This window comes from Carettochelys insculpta, chromosome 6 (genome assembly GCF_033958435.1).
Source record: "Carettochelys insculpta isolate YL-2023 chromosome 6, ASM3395843v1, whole genome shotgun sequence".
In the NCBI taxonomy this organism is placed as follows: domain Eukaryota; kingdom Metazoa; phylum Chordata; order Testudines; family Carettochelyidae; genus Carettochelys; species Carettochelys insculpta.
The window spans coordinates 5,201,137-5,224,847 of record NC_134142.1 but is presented as its reverse complement, the minus strand read 5'-3'; the positions used below and the strand labels follow the sequence as shown (position 1 = coordinate 5,224,847).

General features: G+C 44.1%; 1 protein-coding gene across 1 annotated transcript in view; it reads left to right on the top strand.

The window, feature by feature from the left end:
• MDGA2 (MAM domain containing glycosylphosphatidylinositol anchor 2) overlaps positions 1 to 23,711 on the top strand; it is a 683,176-nt gene that overhangs the window by 240,175 nt on the left and 419,290 nt on the right. Inside the window, exon 2 of the mRNA XM_074998506.1 lies at positions 4,425 to 4,564. Coding sequence (XP_074854607.1) covers positions 4,425 to 4,564 — 140 coding nt within the window. The remainder of the gene's footprint in view (positions 1 to 4,424; positions 4,565 to 23,711) is intronic.

The following is a 23,711-nucleotide window of genomic DNA, read 5'->3' as shown; positions in this document are numbered from 1 at the left end:
ACCCACTTCTTCAGACCATAGCCAGACCAGAACAGACTCAATATTTAAAGCACAGAGAACCAAAAACAGTAATCAAGGAGGACAAATCAGAAAAAGATAATCAAGGTGAGCAAATCAGAGAGTGGAGGGGTGGGGCGGGGAGGTCAAGAATTAGATAAAGCCACGTATGCAGACAAGCCCCTATTGTGAGCCCCTCCACTCTGATTTGCTCACCTTGATTATCTTTTTCTGATTTGTCCTCTTTGCTTACTGTTTTTGGTTCTCTGTGCCTTAAATTTTGAGTCTGTTCTGGTCTGGCTATGGTCTGAAGAAGTGCCTCTGTCCCACGAAAGCTCACCTAATAAACCATTTTGCTAGTCTTTAAAGTGCTACTTGACTGCTTTTTGTTTTGATATCTTATTCTAGTCCAGTTCATTCATGGTCTCTGGGTAACTTTACCTTAGACTCATGCTCTTAGGACTTCCAGGGTCAGATATTTTAAATACCAGAAATAGTCTACTGCATATATTAATTGTGCACCTGTGGTGACCCCGATGGCAAGTGCAGGTTGATTGTTTTCACGTGAAAAGAAATCACTGTCATCACCTGATTATATGAGCCTGGATTTCTGCTTAGGTGCTAAAACCCTAATCTGCAAAGATTTAAGGAGGTGCTAAGTACGTAAACTGATGTGGCGTGAGGCGATTGGACATCAGAAACACAGTAGGGGAGTTAGAGCTTGTCTACATTTGCCCCTAACCTTGAAGGGGGCATAGTTATCAGGGCCACGGGAGATTACTGATGAAGTGCTGCAGTGAATACGCAGCACTTCCTTAGGCTAATTTTCTGCAGCGGCAACTTCCAAGTTTCAAACTTCGAAGTGCTGGCATGCATGTTGCCACGGGCACATCAAAGTGCTCCTACTACTTCGAAGTGCCTTTATTCCTCAAAAGGCTGGAAGCTTCAAGTTGCCGTGGGGGAAAATTAGCCTGATGAAGTGCTTCACCTCAGCACTTTAGTAATCTCCCATGGCCCTGATTACCAGGCCTCCTTTGAAGCTGGGGGCAAGTGTAGATCCAACCTTAGAGTCTTTTATTAGGCTAACTCCAGTTGGCAAGGGAGACAAGCTCTTGAGCTTTTGACTTGTTTTGCTAATATCCTGGGGCCAGCTTCGCTGCCAGCACCCAGCATCCAACCGTTAAACTCAGACCTGGTGCTTGTGGAAGGGCAGAATGTTAGTTTTAGGATAATTAAAGCCTTTTCCCATGAACTGCAAGAGATTACCTCTGCTTCATTACAAGCACCTAAGTCTAATTAAGGGCAACCCAAAGCCTATAAAGCCCACTCCAGTGAAAGGGCTATGAAGAGACATGAGATGTAAGATGTACAAGGGTTGTGTATGATGAAGGGGAAAGTTTTTTCTCTAGGAGAGAAACTGGGCTTTGCTGGACCCAGTGCAGTGAGAGAGGATAGCTGGTGATAGTAGCCAGTGTGAGAAAGTGACAATTCTCCAGTGGGAGTGGGAAATGTAGTATTTTCTGTTTCTGTTGAAAGAAGCCCTGAGGCCAACCCTAAGGCCTACCCTGCAAATACTGTAAATAAACCAACGTCAAGTGCTAACCCTCTGGAGTGGGACTGATTTACCAATGGCCCCCTCAGTGCCACTCCAGAGGGTTAGCACTTGACATTGGTTTATTTACAGTATTTGCAGGGTAGGCCTTAGGGTTGGGAGAAAGGCTGTGCCTGGGGTGATGAAAGTTGCATGTTCCCACAGGGTAGAGTTAATGTGCATAAGTCTTTGCTGTCTCAGAGGCTATGCAGCTTCCATTTGGCGAGGCAGGGGCTGAGGCTTCCAGTTTGTCCACAGCGACCAAGGTCTGTGCCTTTTGCGTCGTTGGGCCAAGACTTGGCTGCAGAGCTCCTCTTGCTGTCCTGTAGAGATTCCCTGCTTGAAGGGTTGTTACGTTAGCAGGTTCACAGGCTTGTTTGTCCCCGTAACTAATAGTCTAGCTCCTGTGGGTATTGGAGCTGCTGTATTTTTTTAAACCCCTGGTGAACCTTTCTGCCATATCTGCTGTTTATTGTCTTGTTATATTTCATTCTGTGAGGGCACTGAAACTAGTACTTGACTTTATGCTCGGACTGATCTGCTCTTGTGGAATTTCAATGGCGGGACTTGCAATTACTGACATCCCATGGAACCCCTGATAGGCTCTTTGGAGCTATTAAACCAGACTGTGAGTTCTGCATCCAGTATTACAGCCACTGTAATTTTCCTGCATAGGCAATGCATGCTCTAACAGTGGTGCTGCCGGAAACATTTCACTTTTCTGTGTGCAGGTTAAATATACCAGGAGAGTGTGATCTGTCTTAAATGGCAGTCTGGTCCTGCTCCCAGTGAAGTGGGCAGATATTCATTTTCACTTTAAAAGGGAGTAGAATCAACTCTGTTGTGCTGGCTACTTTTTATTAGTGGTTCAGATCAGGTTGTTATTTACGTAACGCGTGCTCTAATACTTTTAGAAAAGGATAAAATAAAGAGAACATAAATGGAAAGTTGATCTTGGAAGGGGAAATGAAAGTAGCGAGAGTGCAAACATGTCTCTGAAGACTTCCTCCAGGGAACAGCTGGGTATACATAAACACAGGTTGCACCTTTCTCATCCGGCACTCTCTGGACTGGACCAATCTTGAATGAGGGAGATTGCTGGACAAAGGGAGGTTCCGTGCCCCAGGCTCCATGCCCTGCTGGCCCCACTGCCTCCAGATTCCCACCTGAAGCCTCTGTGACCACATTACTTCCACCTCAGCTCCTGCAGAGCTGGCCCTGGCCACCAGCCCCGACCCCAGATGAGACTGGGCTGCCAGATGTGGCCCAGCCGCTGGCCCAGTGGAAGCCAGCCACAGCCCAAGCCCTGGTCGTTCTGTCTGCAGCCTGAGGTGGGCTGCTGACACAGCTCTGGTCCCGGCAAACAAGCCCTACTGGGCTGTGGATGTTGCCAGTCCAGAGAATCCCAGGTGTGGGAGGTGGCATCTGTATTACAGCCAATTTTCATGGCACTCAATGTGTATCTCCCAGCCTACTACTGCTGCCAGCCAGTGGAGTTCTCTTCAGCTCATGGGGAGGAGTTCTGTGCTGTGGTTCTAATTTCCGATACTCAGACCCTGTCGGTGGCCCCTGGGTGAATTCCTTATACTTCTGCCTTTGTGACATATTTCAGGGTGATATATTGGCAGTTAAACATCTTTCCCTTTTGGCATTAGCAGTCACACCGTCTTCCACTGTTCTGGATGTGCTCCATGTGTAAAGAACAAGAAATGGGCTCACCAAATGAAGACATCAATCCTACTAAAACTTGCCCTTGGGTTTACTTTGAATGCCAGTGGATGCTAATCTAGGTTGGGATATGGCCACATTAGAAATTGGTTTGTGGCAAGCATTTATTTGGATTTCGGACCTTAACTTCCCTGAAGTTTGTTGTTTTCAGGTTCCAGTGGCCCATCTGTACCTTTAAATATGCATAAAGTATACACAGCTTAGACAGGTCACAGCAATGTGAGTGGGTTGCTCGGGGAATCGGGGCACTGGTTGTAACAGAAGCCAGAGGTTGGTACCCTTCAGGTGGTTCCAGGCCTTTGCAAAGCAAGGTGTTTTCAGGCCAGCTGTTATGGTGAAGATGTCTGAATAAAGTAAAAGCACCACTCTAACTGTGCCCCATCTTGGCAGCTCCCTGGAGAGCCCAACAGCTGATTGGGAGGAGGCTGATGTGAGAATCCCCACCATGCTGAGAGTGAGCCGAGATTGAGAGGCTGTGAGGGCAGGTGTGCAATGCCCCTGCAGTTCTTGTGCACAATTGTCACTTCAGAGCCACTTGCAATGCAAGGGGAAAATAAACAAATTGGACATCAGAGAAGGAGCTGTGATCTGGTTCCTTGTTTCTGACCTGTGTTTTGGGGGGTTATGGAGTGGTGAGGGATGGGAAGATGAGGAGAGGAAGTTTGTCTGAGAGAGGGCTGTTAAACAGTTAACCGGTCAGCATATCGATAAACATGAGGCTTACCGGTATGCTTGACAATTTACAGGTTAGCTATCCCTTGTCCCTGAACTCTGCTGGTGGCCAGCCATCCCAGATTAGGGAAGCCATGGCCATGAAGGGGAGGAGCCAGGCGTGCTGGGCCTGGCGTCAGGGCGTAATTTAAAACAGTTATTCAGTTAAGATTTATTGTTTAACTGGTTAACCTTTTAACATACAGCTGATTTTGCATCCAGAGAAGAGCACTGGGGTTCTTCCACCGTAGAAGGGCCTTACCCCTCCCCTGAAGTCAGGCTGTTGGCACTGAGATGGGCTGTGTCTGACTGGGTGCAGTTGAACAGTGGCCCCTGGGGGGCAAAGGGCTGTGTGGAAACATCTCACTGATACGTTTCTCTTTCTGTCGTTTGACAGCCCCACCCACGGTGCGGATCGTGCACTCAGGCCTGGCGTGTAACATTGAGGAGGAGCGCTACTCAGAGAGGGTGTACACCATCCGTGAGGGGGAGACTCTGGAACTGACCTGCTTGGTGACGGGCCATCCGCGGCCACAGGTGAGTCCCAAACTGGGACCCAGCCACATCCGACTGTCCGATCACTCTAACTGTCCTGCAGTGGTTTTGACGGCTGCCACGGACCCCTGGGCAAGGTGGGAGGAGAGTCCAGCTCAGCACCCAGGAAGTGGTGCGACCAAGGACAATCAACTCAGCGGTGCACAGACCACATTGCTGCCCTTCCCCCACTCCTTCCCAGCCACATGCAATCACAACAGCACTGCCCTGGCACTTCAAAGGGGCCTGGAGCACTAGCTGCCACCAGTGCCGAATTAGCAGCAGTGGTGGCCAGAGCCCCAGGCCTCTTTGAATCACTGGGACAGGGAGCAACTGCCCCCTTTGCCTTCCATTGGTGGGCTTGCTGTCCAGTCATTTGCCTCCCCAGCCATTTCATGTCATCTAGTTTGCATATGTATTGGGTTGATTTGTTCTTGGAAGCGCTGGTCTCTCTTGAGTCCAATGAAGGTGCTTTAAGCTTGTTAGTGCCGCATTGTAATGAGACCCTCAGAATGTGATTGCTCTAAATCATGGTTCCTAAACCTGGAGTTGCAAGCAAGTCTCTTTGCAGCTGAGTACCCTTCCTCCTCTCTCTCGGTGACCAGAGAAGCTGTATTGGGAATCTTTTGATATGTGGCACTGAGAAATGAGCATATCAGATGCAGTTTTCAAAATAATCCTCAAAGATGTCCACGGTAGGGACAGGCTAATTCTTGCTCCTGATGTCAGGACTAAAGACATAAAAAGCTAATGAGGCTCTGCAACTAAGATGCTTGGACTGTGTCTGTGTCTGACAGCTCCTTGCCACAGCTGCCTTTGAGCCAGTCTCACCTGTTCGGCCAGCCATCCCAAGCGTGCCACATTATCAGGCTTTCTCAGCTCCTCTTTCTATATTACCTGTTTAAAATGAATAGATCCCGTCCCTGCTGTGGTTTTTTTGAATATCTTTATTTAGGACAAGTAGAACCAGGTTTGGTTTGAGACAGAGGCATAAACTTATCTATAGGGTCTTTTTCTGGTTGCATGGAGCCAGTAGTCCTCACACTACGCTGTGGAAGATAGTTTCCTCACCACAGATCACAATTCCTCCGTAGATTCAACCTACTACAGAAGCAGGTAGTCTTCTTGGCGAAATAGACCCAGCCTGGAGGAAGGTGTGTGCATGACTTATTCTAAGCAGCAGCACATGCAAGGTCATCAGGCACGTGGTCTTTTCTATCCTCGTTAAGACCAGGCAGTAGAAATGAGGCTTCTTGGTCCAGCAAAGATGATTTTTTTTTTTATGATTCTCCTTCTCTTAGTGACTTTTGCTTGGTTTGCCCAGTGTTTCTTTCAGTCACACTGGATCCAGCAGATGTGGCGTTTCAGTGCCAAAGAGAAATCATCAAAGTTACCAATCCTAATTTTTCCTTTAGCAGGTTGGAGGAAAAAGCTTTATTGTGTGAATTCATTTTTCTATGATATATTTTATAGCTACCAATAACATCCTAATAAGATTAATCAAATACTATTTTATTTCAATAAAGTATTAAGGAACTAAATTCTACAGTGTAAAATTTTTGTATAGGTTTGTGAACACAAAAAAAAAAAAAGAAAAAAAATTTGCAGAGAGCTGTTTGCAGTCATGATGAATTAAACTATTCCCTCATTCAGGAGGCCCACATTGGTTGTCAGACAAGGATGTGCGGTTAGCTGCACTTGGAACTGGGACAGTGAATTCACAGGAGAACTTCAATCTAAAAACTAGTGCCCATCTCCTTGGAATGATTTTTTGACATATGGAAGCTTAGAGGTTGATTCTGTAGAAGCTTGCATTTTACAGTAGGACTCAAAATTGCTCATGATTAGCCAAAATTGGATCCCATCACAGAGTTAGGCCAGACCTATGCAGCTCTGTAAATTCCCCCTTGGCAGTCAATAATTGCAGTCAAGTGAGGGCAAATTCTGTTAATTGCAATCAATAAGTGAATACAGATGACAAATACGGGTTGAACCTCTCTAACCCAATACACTCTCGTCTGGCAATATCCGTGGTCTTCTGTGATTTTAGTTAGCTGGAAGTCCACTTATCATGGGTGTGGGTAAGTTTTCTGTGGTCCAATAAACTTTGTTTACAACCATGAGTCCTGGCTTTCAGTGTTCTGTGCTGTTATATAGCTCTGATTTACCTCTACATATCTTGTAAGATCCCAGTAAGCAGTGGAAGTGTTCATAATGCTGCTAGACAATGTTCACCTCCCATGGTCTCGCAAATTCTCTTGTTCGGCACTGGTCAGGTGCCTAGGGTGCCAGACTAGAGCGGCTCAACCTGAGGGAGACACATTTCTTCCAAATACAGCATGTGCTAGGTGAGGGGAAAGGCTGGGCATACATTCACTGCTTAAAATTCTTTCCAAGATCGTAGATGGGGAAAAATAGGAGGGCTGTAAATCAATTCTTTGTATGATATTTTTGTTTGTTTGCTTGTTTAGTGCTTGCTGTCCCTCCTATGAAGTCAGGAGTATTTCATTGCTCTTTTTCTTTTTCTTAAATATTCCAGCTTTCCCCCTACCCCTCTTATCTCTTAGGCCAGTGTTCCCCAAACTGTGTTCCATAGAACACTGGTGTTCTACATGAAGTCAAGAGGTGTTAAAGGAAAGAATTTCCATGCTAGCTATGTTTTCCTTCTAAAATATTAAATAAAAAATTACGTGTGTATCAAAAATACTAAGGTGTTTGAAAAGTATTTAGATTATAGGTATATTAATAGTTATAATGCATTCATAATAATATAATTGTTATTATGCGATTCTTGCCAAAACGAGGTCCAAAAACACTTTTCCCATTAAAAAATTATCAAATGTTATTTATTTTTATTTTACAGTAGTTTTCTGTAAAAATAACAACTATATAAAACCACATAATTTAAAAACATTATTCTATAACTAATTTGTTTTATGTTTATTTTTCATAAAAGTGTTTTTTAAGCTTTAAGGAAAGATAGTCCTTTCTTGAACAATATTTTCCTTTCTATTTTTGTGCAAAAGAATGACAGTAACCATCTTTCATTTGTCTGTTATATTAATGTTTTGTTTTGGGTTTGTACTTAATTTTTATTTTTTATACTTAATCGTAGGGTTGCTAACCTTCCTCCTATCAGAAGGACATTAGCTGTTAAGTCAGAATTTTCTTGTTATTTTTTGTTCTTTGTAAAATAACATACAAGTAAAAAACCTAACTCTATTAAATCAATATTACATGCAGCATTTTTCCATATGCCCCTCCCCCCCAACACATCTCACATATTCCATCAGTATGTTCCAAGCCCAAGAGTGTTCCATGGGCAAGCTAGTTTGGGAAATGCTGTCTTTGGATATGTCCATACAGAAGCATTAATTTGGAATAAACTGTTCTGGAAGATTTTTTACAGAATAGCTTATTTCGAAGTAGCACATCTGTACACCAAAATGCATATTGAGATAGTGTTCAGCTATTTCAAAATAGAGCCTCCACACAGGTTGGACATTGAATCACATTTAAGGCACCCTGGATTCACTCCCTATTTAGAAATAGCCCCTATTTCCTGTCTGTACAGCTGCTATTCCAAAATACCTTTTTGGAATAGGCACTATTCCTTGTAGAATGAGGTTTACAGAAATTAAAATAAGCTGTCTGCTATTTAAAAAATATTTCAGAAGAGTCGTTTTGCTGTGTAGATGCTCACAAAGTTATTTTGGAATAGCAAAATAATCCTTGCTGTGTAGACATACCCTTAGGGTGCCGAGACCTCAGTTTTCTTGATCCTCTATCATTAGTCATACAATTAAACATTGATGAAACTGTGGGCCAGGGCTTCTGTGATTCTGTAGTACTGTTGTGCTGGAGATGTGGTTCCCTATAGCTGAATTTAATCCCCTTTATAAATATTAAGTTGAGTTTAAATATCTTGATACATATTTTATATAGCCACCTATTAGAAAAATACCATGGAATGAAGGAAAATGACTATCAACCCCTATCTGGGTGCTTTTACTCATGGTGAAGAACTCATTATCCTGCCAGGAGAGCTTGCAGTTTGGAACTATTCTGGTTAAAAGTGACAGAATCTGATCTACCTTGGATAACTTCAGTTATCCAGCCACCTGTCATCTGCAACAGCTTCAGATCCCTCAGTGCTTGTTAATTACATTGAATACTTCCTCAGTTATCAAAACCTTTATCATTCAACCTTTCTATGTCTCTATAGCCTTCAAATCATCGAGCATGTACTCTGGGCACCAGTGTGTCGATTTCTGCCTCCCATCTGTTTGAAGGAAAATACAGTATATCACCTGGCAAGCATACAGGAGTTGAATAAGTCTGGGGGGGCGGGGCGGGGGGAATAGGGGATGGAGAATGGGGATTGGCTGGGTCCTTGGTGGTTATGTAGCCTAATGGTTAGGTTAAAGAGTAGGTGGGCAGAAATGGGAACACTGGCCCCCTGCCCACTGTGCTTCTAGACCAGGAACCCGGAACTACACCCTAGCTACTCATTAGGTTTGGGTCATGGTCCCATTAGTGCAGATTCCCCTTAGCTGGGGCCTCTCAGTGGGTTCCCTGCTTTTCCCCAGAATGACAAGGCATGGGCTTATTTGCTCCTGGACCTGCTGAGCAGACAGGATGGGGTTCCTGTCCTGAGGCTGCTGAAGCTGCTCCTGTCTCCCAGCCAGTCAGCTCCAATCTCAGCCAGGCTCCTTCCTTTTCTCCTCCCTCCCAGCCTGTCATGGCTTGCAGTTAAAGCAGACTGGGGGCTAGCTGGACACACACTGCAGAGAGAGCCACTTGCAAGGAGTTATTTCAGATTAACCAAAGCCTCCACCTCAAGGCAGTTGCAGCCCTGTTCCCACATGCCAGGTCACTCAGCCTGGAACTTGCTGAGGGTCCATCAAAATACATTATACTGAGAAGGCTGAGGAGAGCACAGAAATGCTGCCCCTAGGAGCAGTGGATTTGTAAAGGTAGCCACGCCCTGGCGGACACAAAGCTGGGATTTCTGGAGCTTTGTGCAGGAGCGTCTATAGACTGAGCTGAAAGCCAGAGGGCTCTCAGCTAAGGCTGTAGAGGTGACTCCGTCTTTTTTCCTGTAAGAGGTCTAGGTGCTGCGACGTGGGACAATGGCCACACCTCTACATGAGTGGGCTACATAAGCTCTTCCAAATTCAACATTTGTTCCTGCTACCGTGTAACAGTTTCAACTCAGAGATTGGAGGTCAGGTCCCTTTTTAGCTGTGCCTCTTTAAAACAGAGCTGCCTTCAGAGGACTTGCTGACTCATCAACTTGCATCATTTACCCATTTTGATGGTTCTGCAGCTCCAGGCCGAAGTCACAGCTCAGAGGTATTTCTATCCAATTCAACAGCCTAGAGGAAATGGTCTTATTTATTATTCATTGTTACTTCTAGTATTTTCCCCCATAAACATCTTCTGCCGGCATGTTTGCTGAACTGATCACAACTTTCCAGTCTTTATTCCTCCATGAAGAGACTGGCTGTTTCCTTTTCAGCTATTTGGGAGGGTCTTCCATTCTTCGAGAGGAGAATAATGGCTTCTGCAGGCTCATGGGAGACCCTTCGCTCGGTTAGTAGTTGCAAAAGTTGAGCAGCCCTAGCAGAAATACTAAATTTTTGCTTGTGTGTCAGCAAAGGCATATTGTGTTTGGAATGGGGTGCAGTAAGTGTGGGTCCCTCAGATTCTCCTTCCCTTTTTAAAGATTGCCAGTACATGTGCAGTTTTCCAGTCGTCTGGGACATCCAAGATTACCACAAGTTTTCTAATGGCCAGTGGTTCTGGAATCGCATCAGCCAACTGCTTTAGCACCCTTGGATCCATGGATTTGTATATGTCCAACTTTTTTCTAAATAGTTCTTTACCTATTCTTTCCCCACCTCCTTCTTACACTTTCCCATACTGTGCTGCCTGGTGCAACAGTCTGGGAGCTGACATTGTCTGTGAAGACAGGGACAAAAATAGCATTGAGTACTTCAGCTTTTCCCACACAATGTCAGCAGGTTCAGTAAAGGTGTCATACTTTCCCTACCTACCTTCTTAGGCTTCCACAGGTATGTTAGCAGTTTCTCCTTAACTTTCAAAGCCCTTGCTAGCTGTAATTCCAATTGCACTTTGGCCTTCCTGATTATACTTCCGTATACCTGCGCAATGTATTTATCGTCTTCTGGAGTCATCTGAGTCATCTGTTCAAGTTTCCACTTCTTGTAAGCTTCCAAGGTGTTCTTGGTTTTTTTGTTGTTTAACCTCACCAAAGATTTCATGGATAAGTCAGGATGGTTGCCTGTCATGTTTGCTTTTCTTACTGCATATCAGGTTTGCTTGTTTCTGCACTTTCAATAAAGGGTCTTTAAAATACAGACAGCTCTTTTGAGCTCCTTTCCCCTTCATATCAGCATCCTAGGGGATCCTGCCCATCAGTTCCTCGAGGGAGTTAAAAGTCCACTCCTCTGAAGTTCAGGGTCAATATTTTGCTGCTCTCCTTTCTTTCTTTGGTCTGGATCCTGAACCCAACCATCTCAGAATCACTGCTGCCCAGGTTGCCACTCACATTTACTTCCCCCTACTAATGCCTCCCAGTTAGCGAGCAGCAAGCCAAGGGGAGCATAGCCCCTCATTAGTTCATTCCACACATGCACCAGGAAGTTGTCCCCCACATTCTCCAAAAACTGGGTTGTTTGTGTACTGCTGTGTTGGTGTCCCATCAGATTCCCAGGTGACTGAAGTCCCCTCTGAGAACCAGGGCCTGTGATCTGACAGCTTCTAATAATTGTCCTAAGAAAACCGCATCCATCTGATCTGGTGGCTTTTAGTTCCTGCAGTAGAGCACATGGCTTTGGCCCCTAACATCACAAGTTTGTTCCCTCTTGCCGACGACACAGGTCCATCAGCCTTTCACACACTGCTGCTTTCTCATAAAATCTCTATTTTCTTATCTTGGATCCAGGATGGAAAGTTGATTTCAGTTCATTTTACCTGTTTATGGATTTTCTTCCTCATCTAGCACCTCAATCATCTGTCTCTTGCTCATATGTTTCAGCTCACAGAAAATCAAAGAACCTGCAATATTTTCTGCAGATTATTTACTTGAAGCAGAGGATTGGGTATGACAGTTTCAGAAGTGTGATTCTGCTGCATAATGCAGGAGGTTTGCAAGACTGAATTTAAACATTAGCCATCTTTTATCACCTTCCTGTTAAATTTTCATTGAATTTTAGTGCTCCCAAAAGCAAATGTATGATAACAGGCTAGAGCTTTGTATAATGCAGATGGGCAATATGTCAGCTCCCATGCAAATTTGTCTGTGGAACCTTGAATCTGGCAAACCTTCATAGCTACTGTGTCTACTCTGACCAAAGGCACAGATCAGCCTGGCCTAGCTGTGTTGGTTTTGTGAATCTGACAAGAAGTGGGAGAGAGAAGTTGCAAGCTGTGGGCACATTACAGAGTTTTATATGGGATAAGAGATGAAATAGAGACTACTGTACTCCTTAAGGTTAGCATTTGCCAAGTATCTGCATCTGCCAAAGACGCAGTGGAGTACTGTGTTTTATTCATTATTCTCATGTATTTTGTTTCTAATTATGCCACTAATTATACCATGTTTACTCTGGGTTTGTGGGCAAAATACTTGAACATAAATGTAGTGAAGTGATTGAGATTTCAAAGGCATAGAAGATAGGAAATTCTAAACTCTGGTTGTTATTTCAGCTATGCCTTGGTCAGCCTGGATACTCATAATGCTTTGTCTTCCTTTCCTCTAAAAACCTCAACTTTTATCACCCCAGAGCAGGGGTCAGCAAGCAAAATAGCAAGCAGAAATGTGTTGTGGCCAAATTTTAGCAGCTTTTTTTTTTTGTGAGATTGGGGTAGGAAAGGAGGGAGTCTATTCTGAAGCTTTCTATAGAACATTTGTGCTGATTTTTTACATGGAATCTTAACCATGTGCATTAAATCCCCCCATTTCCTGTGGGGAAGTGCCACATGAGATTAGAATCCTAATCCATCGAGTGTGCAAAAACATAGCGACATAAGAATGACCATATTGGATCAGACCTCTGGTCCGCCTAATCCAGTCTCCTGTTTTCTGGTTGTGGCCAATGCCTGGTTCTTCAGAGGGAATGGAGAGAACAAGACAATTTTCGAGTGAGCCATTTCTTGTTTTACACTCCCAGCTTCCAGCAAACAGGCTAGGGACACTCAGATCATGATGTTGCAACCTCCCCTCTGGCTAATAGTCATTAACAGACTCATTCTCCATTAATTTACTGAGTGTTTTTATGTACACTGTTGAAGTTTTTGCCATCACAGTATCCTGTGGCAAAGAGTTCCACAGGATGATTTTGCACTCTGTGAAGAATGATTTCCTTTTGTTTGTTTAAAAGCAGCTTCTTATTCATTTCATTGGGTACCCCCTAGTTCTTGTTATTTAATGGAATAAATAATATTTCATTATTCACTTTCTCCATCTCAGTCAAGACTTGGTAGATCTTTGCCATATCCTTCCTTAGCTCTCTCTTTTCCACCATGGAAAGTCCTAGACTTTTTACATCTCTCCTCAGATGAAAGCTGTTCCATCTCACTAATAATTTTTCAGTTGCCCTTCTCTATATGTTTTCCAATTCCAATGCATATTTTTCTAGAACTGCACACAAAATTCAACATGTTGAAATACCCTGGATTCATTTAGAGTTGTTACTCTATTTTTCTGTTTTTTCTATCCCTTTCCTAATGGTTTATAACATTGTTAGATTTTTTTTCACTGCCACTGCACATACAGCATATGTTTTCAGAGAACTGTCCACAATGGCTCCAAGATCTTTGGGTGTTAACAGATCATTTTGATTGCATGGCTTGGTATAGATAGCTGGTGTGATGCTTTCCAGTGTACATTACTTTGCAGTTATCAAGATTGCATTTCACCTTCCATTTTGTGAGGTCCCATTGCAACTCTTAACAGTTTGCATTGGACTTAACTATATTAAGTAATTTTGCGTCATCTGTACATTTTGCCATCTCATTGTTTACCCTTTTCCCAGTTCATTGATGAATATGTTGAACAGTATTGGTCTCAGTTAAGGCTCCTAGAGGACACCACCATGTCCCTATCTTCCTTCTGAATATTTGATGAAATTCTAAAATTAGAGCTTGTCACAAAAAGGGAGTTATTTGGCAATAGGAACTCATGAAAAATGTCAACATTACTGACATTTTTTCACATATTTTTGACCATTTTTAATTTACAATTTTCATTAATTTCATGGCAAATTTTATGAATTAATTACAAAAAATCATTGGTTACTTTTTTTGTTTTTCCTGAAAGCCAGTTTCCAGTTCTTTCTTTCTTTCTTTTTCCCTCCCTCCCTCCCTGCCTCTCTTCCATCCACACACCCAGTTCTGGAAACTTGTAAAACTATTTTTGATTAAACTTTGTAATACATTTTGACCAAAATATCATGGAATTCTTTGAAGGAAACAACAGAAAATAGATTCATATTCAATGCTGTAAGATGGAAACAAGTTTAAAGTTTTTTTTTACGAAAACATTTTTCTAATTTTTGCATCTTCTCAACTTAGTGTCCTGTCTCTGCCATGGGGCAATGTAGCCAGACAAAGTCTCCCCCTTACAAGCCAGCTTGCTCGCTGCCCCCCCCCCCACCGAGGAGCACACAGGGCACGGAAATGGCTGCTGACAGCACAGGATGCAGGATAGAGTAAGAATGGAATGCAGGAATGGAGTGAGAATGGAAAGATCTCATGGTTAAAATGGTTAGCTCAACAATTAGAATTTTCTCTTACTCCATTCCTGCATTCTATTGTAACCACTATTTTGATTGCTCTTATCATAGTAGTTGTGTTTTGCATAACACTGTGCATTGTTAGGAGACTAATTGACGTGGCTATCTCCTCCACGCAAATCCAATACATGGAGCTGACAAGTGATCCTAGCCAGTTCCGCGATTCCCCACGTACTGATCGGATCATTGGGCACTTTTAGACTTCCCCCAAGGAGGGCAAAAGGTGCTGGCATCACCACCACCTTGCGTTCTGGGATGTAGTGTGGTGCATCAGGGGGTAGAATGTAGCCAGACAAAGTCTCCCCCTTACAAGCCAGCTTGCTCGCTGCCCCCCCCACCGAGGAGCACACAGGGCACGGAAATGGCTGCTGACAGCACAGTCTTTGATGCCCTCATTGAGGCCCAGATATGCTAGCTTATCGTGACCCTGAGAAGCAGAAAGTACAGATGGAAGGCTAACAGGCCAGACTGTCAACAAGAGGGGGGGGGCCCTCAGAAATCACCCCAGCTGGCATTGATCAATATGATGCACACACACAATCACCCAGAAGGGGACGTGCCCCGCCCACACAAAAGAATGTCCTGTACTCCTAAATTGCTTATCTCTTGTCTTACAAGTGCAAACTAAGTAAGAAATGCCCTTGTAACAAACTGGCGGCACAAAAAGAGACCAGTATGATCTGGCACCATAGATAAGAAAGAGAATACGTAACCCAGAAGGGGTATAAAAGGTGGGTCCAGCAGAACTCTATCTTTGAGTGCATTCCACCAACTGCCTGCTGGTCGGGTCAGGTGATTGCCTCCCAAGGTCCACTACTGGGGACGCCCAACCTTGTATTCGTCTTTCCGCGGAATTGAGTGACCGATCCGGCTTGGCTACACTGGTATCGAGAGACGCAGAGAGGGTAAGATACACCCATGCTAGGTCTCCGACTTTTTTGTGCACAGCTAAAGAATTAGAGCTCTGTAACTAGATGTCATTGTGCCAAGATATCATTGTGTTAGATGGTAGCAGATATCTTTGTATTGGATTGTAACGTAACTTGTTAACACCTGTACTTTGCTAGCATATAAGAAGTAAACAATAGCCTTTTGTAACCGTACGCTTATAACTGTAGCTTAAATAAACTTGTAACTAGTTAAGCTCTGAGCCTGACCCTGCTGTTAACCCTTTTGTCACTGCAATACAGCCGGCACAACAAAAGAACTTTAACCGTTTGGTTACTACAGCCTGGCCGTGGGTGAGAGTGCTAGGAGCTGTCTGCTCTAACAGTAAAAAAAACTGGGTTGTTTAGGACCCAGGGGAGTACCTCACCGCACATTACCTGGCCACCGGCTAACAGGCAGAAGTGTATGCTTCAAAGACAGGTACCAAAAGCACTGAATTAGGCAATAACAAAGCAGATAAATAATAGTCCTATTCTGTCAAATATGGCTAAGTATTGCACCATTTTGATCAATAGAGGTTTTATTCCTTAGCTGTTAGTCAAAATTTTTTCTGAGTAAGATATTATGAATGAAAGCTTAGATGTACTGCCAAAACTTCAGAGTACCAACTGATATGTTAATTTTTACATCAACAATTTCAGATTCTTCTTCACACAAAGATTGCCAGGAGATGATGTTAAAAAAAAAATCAATCTTCAAATACGGTTCCTCTTTAACTACAAATAGAGAAGTGCAAATAGAGCTAACTAGAGCTGCTACTTCTGCTGTAGCAAGGCTCTCGCTTCCTATTACCCATTTATTCTTCAGATGGTATTTGGTGACTCTGATGGATTTCATTTGTATTTCATGTGCAGCTAATAAAGCCCTAAACTGATTATGATGCTGTGAATCCAAGGTTGTTATTGATTATTTTGTTTGCTATAAAATGGTTTGAGTTGATAAAGTTTAGGAGTAAAAAGGGAACCCTCTGGAAATATGTAAAAAGTGTGTGATACCACACTGCACTGGGGAAAATACCTTTATCACAAGCAATTACCTTGTGATGTAAGCTAATTTATTATACCAACTGGGATACATAGAATACCTAAAACAGCCTAAATATACACAGTGGATGTTTTCTGAGGAAATCTGGCTAATGAATGAATTGTTCCCCCCCATTTGGCATTTTATTTAATTTCATTTTCAGCTTATCTGTTTTCAGGCTGCAATCATTCCTGCTGGTAATCACAGACAAAAATAATAAACCACATTTATTTCATTCTTTTCAGGAATGGTTCTTTTTGTGAACTCATAAAAGCTTTTTATTTAAAGAAAACCAACTTCTGAATGTGAACAGCAGAGCAGCTGCTACATGTAAAATTGAGAGAACTCAGAGTAATGGAGTTTTGGGTTAGCTGCAATACAGAAGGAGATGTGTATTTGCCCCTGTTACAACACTCCAGAATACAACTCCATCATACTCCCCAGCTAACTATGATGTGTTTGAGAACCAGATGTTAGGGGCAAAGATCAGAAGCTCACCAGAAGAAGGACATGACACTTTTAAACGGGTCAGACTGCTGTGTTGCACAACAATCCATAACTGATGCATATTAAGGAAAAGAGCTGCTTTATTTGGTAAATACAGGCCTGCTAGTGACCAATCTCCAGTGCGTTTATCCCTGGGATACACTGGTTCCATAGACACAGAGAGGTGTCCTTGTTAGTCTGTATCTTCACAGAACAAAAACAGCATTTTAAAAAAATAACAAAATAATAAAGAAGTCCAGATCTGAAGAAATGGGTCTGCCCCACGAAAGCGCATTACTCGATAAATTATTTTGTTAGTCTTTAAAGTGCTACAGGACCATTTTTCTGTTTGTTTCCATACAGTCTCTTTTGATTATTTAAGAATTATGAAGCAGAAGTGACATTTTGTATGATGTACAATCACTAGCTTCCCCGAATGCCAACTTCCTAAGAATTCTTTAGGATAAATTGACTCTCTTTCAATCATAACTCATCAACCTCCTAACCTATCCAAAGAAAAATACTTGGAGATATATCCCAACACTGGATGTACTAATTGACTGGTTGTGATTTACTGGGGGGAGTGAGGGATAACTGCATGGTTTGAGGACTGAGAGCCTGATCCAAAGGCCAGTGAAGTCCTTTGTAAGACTGTTTCTGACTTTGATGGGCTTTGAATCCAGTCCTGATAATTTGTAGGGTCAATGGCAATTCAGAAGAGCAGTATCAGGTTTCATAACCTGACAGTCCCACATCCCAAATTATGAACATTTTATGCTGTGCCATGTGTATCTTTAAAACTTTCCTGTCTTTTGTTTTTGAATTTCTCCAAGCTCAGTGCAGACTATAAAAGTCGAGGCACAAATGACGAAAGTGTCCTTTTACCTAGAAAAGATTATATTTATTCTCTCAGTCTACAACAAACACCATTCTTGAGCTGACTGATTGCTCTTTGCAGACAGAAAAAATGTCACGTGTAAGGCCAGTCAGGCATTGCATATGACAGTTATCTTCATCTGCATTTTGAGAACCCCTACAGTAATGTCTATTCCATTTGCAGGAAGAAAATAAAATAAAAATATATATGTATAGTACAGTAGTACATTGGAGTGGGGGGGGGGACCTGAGATCAAAATCCCATCATGCTGAGCACTGTGCAAACCCATTGAGATGACGTCTGCCTTGATTTACTGTCTGACTAAATAAAATGGACAACCATGACAAGCAAAGGGAAAAAAAAATCTCATGCCTGCTTTATAGATGGAGAAGTGAGGAATGATTAGATGATTTGTCTAAGGTCACCAAAGGCAAACTTGGGCCCTGAACCCCGATCTCCTGAGTTCCTGTTCAGGGTCTTATTCATATCATTATCCTTCTCCTGTAAAAATATGGTGTAAAAGAAGAAAATGAAGTGCTGGGAATCTATGAATAAGCTGACAAAGTAAAAACATCTTTTCTTATCAGAGAGAATCTCAAATGCCTGAGAACTGTTAAGTATCAGAGGGGTAGCCATGTTAGTCTGGATCTGTAGCGGCAATGAAGGGAGTCTATGCTCACTAAAGCTCATGCTCAAAACTTTTCTGTTAGTCTATAAGGTGCCACAGGACCCTTTGTTGCTGTTGAGAACTGTTGAAGTGTCTATATTGCTGTAGCAAATATCCTTATCGCGCTTCAAAGTAAAGCAAAATAACAGTGTATATTAAGGTGCTATTTTGAATGGCTATAAAATAATGGCTTGAGCCAACACTTTATGTACTTTAGAGTACAGCCCCACTGAAGCCCTGCGGTCTACCAAGCTCGTTATGGAATTTCACATTCTCTTAATGGAGATGGCCCCATACTGGGTTTTGCTTTTTCTGACTGTTGGAGTAATAGCTAGTAATCAAGCCATAATGCCGTAATCACAACTGCAGGATAAGACTGGCTGATGTAATGCATAACATATTAAAAAAAAGTCTTTCTCCCCCCAAAAACCCTCATTTTCTCTCTCTTTCCCTGTTTAACTATGCTGCGAAAACAGATGAGGCAGCTCCAAGACATTAAAACACACACGCAAACTTACCTCAGACAAATAATTTTCTGTCCAGTTGATGCGTTACTGGCAAATCAAATATACCAGTGGTTCCCAAACTTTTCCACATCATGCCCCACTTTTGATTTTTGAGAAACCCTCACACCCCCCACCTCTTCTTTACCATCATCCAACCCCCTTTTAACAAAAAAATTCAGTTCGTAATTTGAAGTAAATGCAAAACCTTGATATAAAAATATTAATTAAAATTAACAATAAAATAAGCATAAATAATTTCTCTTGGCCCCTTGCGTGTGCCTGGTGCAGCCTTAGCTGGCCAGCTGCCTGAGCCCTGTGCCAGCCTCCAGAACTGCACGCGCCAGGTGCCCGTCTAACTGAGACCTGCGCTTCCAGAGCCACCTGCCTAAGCCTCACGCTACAGGGGCCTGCCACTTACTCGCTCGCCAGCTGCTGGGGCCAGCTGTCCACCTGCCTGCTAGCTGTCTGAGCCCCACGCTGCCAGGACCAGGACACTTGCTCACCAGCCACCCACCCACCATCCTGAGCCTCCGGGGCCAGCCACCCGCCCACCAACCCGAGCCGCCCAAACCCCACACTGCTGGGGCCAACCACCCAAAACCTGCTCTGCTGGGGCAAGCTGCCTGAGCCCCATGAGTCCTGCAAGCTGGCTGGTTGCCTGAGTTGCGCAAGCCCTGTGACCCACCCACGCAAGCCCCTCCCACAAAGCCAGGCACCCCCAGCACCCCATCTAAGCCCATCCTCCTCCCTCCAACCCACACTCACTGTCATTTGCAGGAGGCAGCCAACTCCATGTGGGTCTTTGCCAGCTGCCTGCTTTTTGTAACAGCTGCGCAGGTCACCCACAGAAAATGGCAGGTCTGAGAGCCAGAAGCAAAGGCTGGATCTTTTTTCAGGTGGGGGGAATGATGTGGGGGGAGCTGGGTTGTCTTGTGCCCCTCCCCCCCAGAATTTCTTCACGCCCCCCAGTTTGGGAAACTATGAAATATACAGTTAGTCTTAGTACACCCTCTTTTAGGCTGGGTGGTTTTGCACTAACAGGAGAGCTTTTTGTTCATGTTTACTTCTGTAACATTTACAACAGAAAGAATTCAGGGAGGGAGCAACAGCGGTGTGGGGAGAGAGGAGAGAAAAATGCCACATTAATTAGCTTTGCAAATTAATCTCATATGTTAGGGAACAACGAGAAGTTCTCTGGCACGTTGTAGACTAACAGGTATTTTGGAGCATAAGCTTTCATGGACAAAGACCCACTTCATTAGATGCATGAGTGGGGGGGAAGGTTCCGAGGAAGGTTTAAAGAGGGAATCGCGTTCAAGGGGAGGGCCAGAGCTGACAAAGTCTGTTCAGTCTCAGAGGATGTGGCCCATTGTCAGTTGATAATGTGGAGGTGTGATCATCAAGAGCAGAGAAACTGCTGTTGTAATGGGCCAGCCACTCCCAGTCTCTGTTCAGTCCTTGGTTGATGGAGTCAAATTTGCAAATGAATTGCTGCTCTGAAGTTTCTCTTTGCAGTTTGTTTTTGAAGATTTTTTGTTGTGGGACTGCTGCTTTTAAATCTATTACTGAGTGTCCAGGGAGATTGAAGTGTTCTAACTACAGATTTTGGAATGTTACCATTCCTGATGTCAGATTTATGTCCATTTATTCTTGTATGTAGAGACTGTCCATTTTGACCAATGTAAATTGCAGTGGGGCATTGCTGGCAAATGATTGCATCTATTATATTAGTAGATGTGCATATGAAAGAGCCCTGATGGTGTGGTTGATGTTGTGTCCTGTGATGATATCGCTGGTGTAGATATGTGAGCAGAGTTGGCAGCGAGGTTTGTTGCAGGGATTGGTTCCAGGTTTAGAGTTACTGTGTTGTGGTCTATAGTGGCTGGTGAGGATTTGTTTGAGGTTGGCGGGATGTCTGTAGGCGAGGACAGGCCTGCCTCCCAAAGTCTGTGAGAGTGAAGGATCGTTGTTCAGGATGGGCTGCAGAGCCCTGATGATGCGCTGGGGAGACATTTGTACCCAAATGTACCAATGTTAGGGGATGTTAAGGAAAGAGCTGCAGCTGATCTTACCTTCCCCCACCTCCCTAACATTCCACTGATGGAGTTTTCAATGGGCTGACTTTGAGTAGAAGGAAGAATAGAGACCAGTCTGATCGATGGAATAGTCATTGAGTTAGGTGAAATACCTTCACATGGACTCCTAATAATCAGCATTATTAATGACAGACTGACGGGCTGTGCTTCTCTGGGACTTGAATCTATTTTGAACATGCAGGAAGCTGGGAGCCTTTGCCCACATCTAGGGCCATAGAACAGGACAGTGTGTCCATTCAGCTACAAGCTAGAAACCTTCGTCTTTTAGCTCAAACATCAGAAGCTTCTGGTTCAAGTCCAAGAGGCCTCGGTCCACTTCTTGCTGCTGTTCCAAGGGTGGATTTTCTGTAGCTTCTCCTCCCAGCATTCCCTTTTGCCCCCTGCTCAGAGAGGCATCTCCCTCAAAGGTATGAGTGCCGGATCTTTATCTCGTATCTGCATCCAGAAGGGGAACTCCCCCTCATACACGAACACAGTGGGTGCTGTGCTTGGGAAATGCTTACCATCAAACAATATGCTAGAGACACGGGCCAATACACAAGGAATAAAATTATTGCTGCTCCTCAGCGCTGCGGTGAGTCAGATTCACGTGCCCTTTGACATTAGAATAAGCAGGAGGCCGGCATGTGTGTGCTTAGCCATGTGTTTCCTAATTCCTAACAGCAGTAATGGCAGTTGCCATCCCCAAGCACACTTGGGAGCAGTCACTCTATCGTCTCATATCGTTGTTCATTAACGTTGCTCTTCTCATCACAAGGGAGATGGGACAAAACAAGCCAAACCTTCCAAATGCTGCCCTTAAACCCATGTCCAATGGCCAGTGCACAACAGAGAGCTGATTGCTTGACCGTAGGTTTATTAAGAATGTGTTGTGCATTTATGGAATACCCGCTCTTTCTGTTTGATGCTGTCCTGTGACAACAAAGAGCAAGGTTTGAAAGTAAAAGTAGATGGAGATGGCATTGGGAGAAAAATAAGTTGGAGCCAAGTGTTTAAAGGTGCCTCATTCAAAAACTTTCCCCTGTGGGGTTGCCTTTGGGTACAAACACTAGCAGGCCAAGCCAGATCATTAAGTCTCCAGATTCTAAATACTAATATTTGGCTGGCTGTTGATTACACTTGCCAAATGAGAGAGAGACTTTAAAATCATGTACTTTGCTTATCACTATTTTCCTTGTGTTAGGAGCTAGCCTAACATCCCTCCCAAGCTCCTTCCAAGCCACTGTGTCTGGTGCAATGATTTTAAGGGGAAGACTCTAAGCCCAATGTAAAGCAAAATCTCCGTTTAGACTGCACAATGTGCAGATGCTCATGAGTCATCCACCAGCACTGTAGCCACTAGTGGGGCTGTACAGTGACGGATACAACTGTGGTCTTGGCAAAGAGGTTTTCAAGAGGTGCCTAGGAGGAGGACAGGTGCTAGGAGCTATCTGCGGGCACCGTGAGTGGAGGCAACAGCAATAGCTGTCCTTCCCACAGACCAGCCAGAAGGGGCTGTGCTCCCTGCTCCAGTGAGAACAGCCCTTCTTGTGCTTAAGGTCAGAAATACATGTAGGAGGGAAGGGTTCCTCAGGGCTCACTGCTGACATGAGCTCCAGATTCAGTCTCCAGCAGGCTGAGTTCAGGACTGTGTCCCCTCACGTGATGCTCAGACCGTGATGCCAGGTGCCAGACAGAGTCTCTCTTCCCAAGGCCTGAGGGAGGAACACAATGAAAGGTGGGTGCGAACGATCATTTCGGTGGCACTTTTAAGGGTCTTCAAAGCTACCTCCAGCACTCAGCAATCTGCTAGAGGAGAGGCGTGTCGGAGAGGCCATCAGGCCAATCACGTGGGCTGGTGTGGTCCTTCCAGTCCCACCGCCTCAGAGTCCCAGGAGCTTACACCGTCCTCTCGATAGGCCTCATTCTCAACAAAGGTCGGGGGGGGTTATACAAATTAATCTCTCTTACCCAATTGCATAGCCACTTCAGTAGCAGCAGAGGCTGAGCACCTGTCCCCCATGCCCAGGACAGGCTGCTCTTACATGTATGGTGCCCTCAACCACATCAAAAATGTGTCCATAAGGTCAGGCTGCAAAAATGCCACCTTGCAGGAAGCGGGTGGGATGCATTGTTCCTTCCCTCTGTCTGCACTAGTTTCCTGCTACCTGGCTCTGTGTTCTGACATTTTTGCGCGCATGCGCGCGCGCGCACACACACACTGCTCTGTCTCAGCGGAGCTGATTTGTGCATGAAGAATTCATTTAGCCGTGGAAAGCCTCACTGGAGGGTGAAGCCGACAGACCTATCCACCAGCCCTGGATGTGCTGTGACTGTCTTTGAGTATGTGAGCAGGTTATATGTGAGCAGGAGTGAGCCAGTTGTGAGGGCTACCACCTATATTAAGGCTTGTTCTCCAGGCCTTGCACTTCCCTTGGTCACTTACATCAGTGCAGAGTGTAAAATATTGCCTTCCTAATTCAGTAGCGTTTTACACTTGCTTTGCACAGGTGCAGGGCGGTTCAGAGTCTCAAAACCAATGGTCTGGTAAGCCCAATATTTATTTTTCTTCTTGGATCGGAAACTGCTCCTTTCAGGACTCCCTGACTGTGAGTATTACATGGCACTTGATACCATCCTTAAAATAATACTAGGGCTAATATGGGTGCAGACTTTCTAGTGGTGTGGTGCAGATCTTCCATTCTGTCATCTATTTATGCTCTTCATAACACACCATACCATCTGAC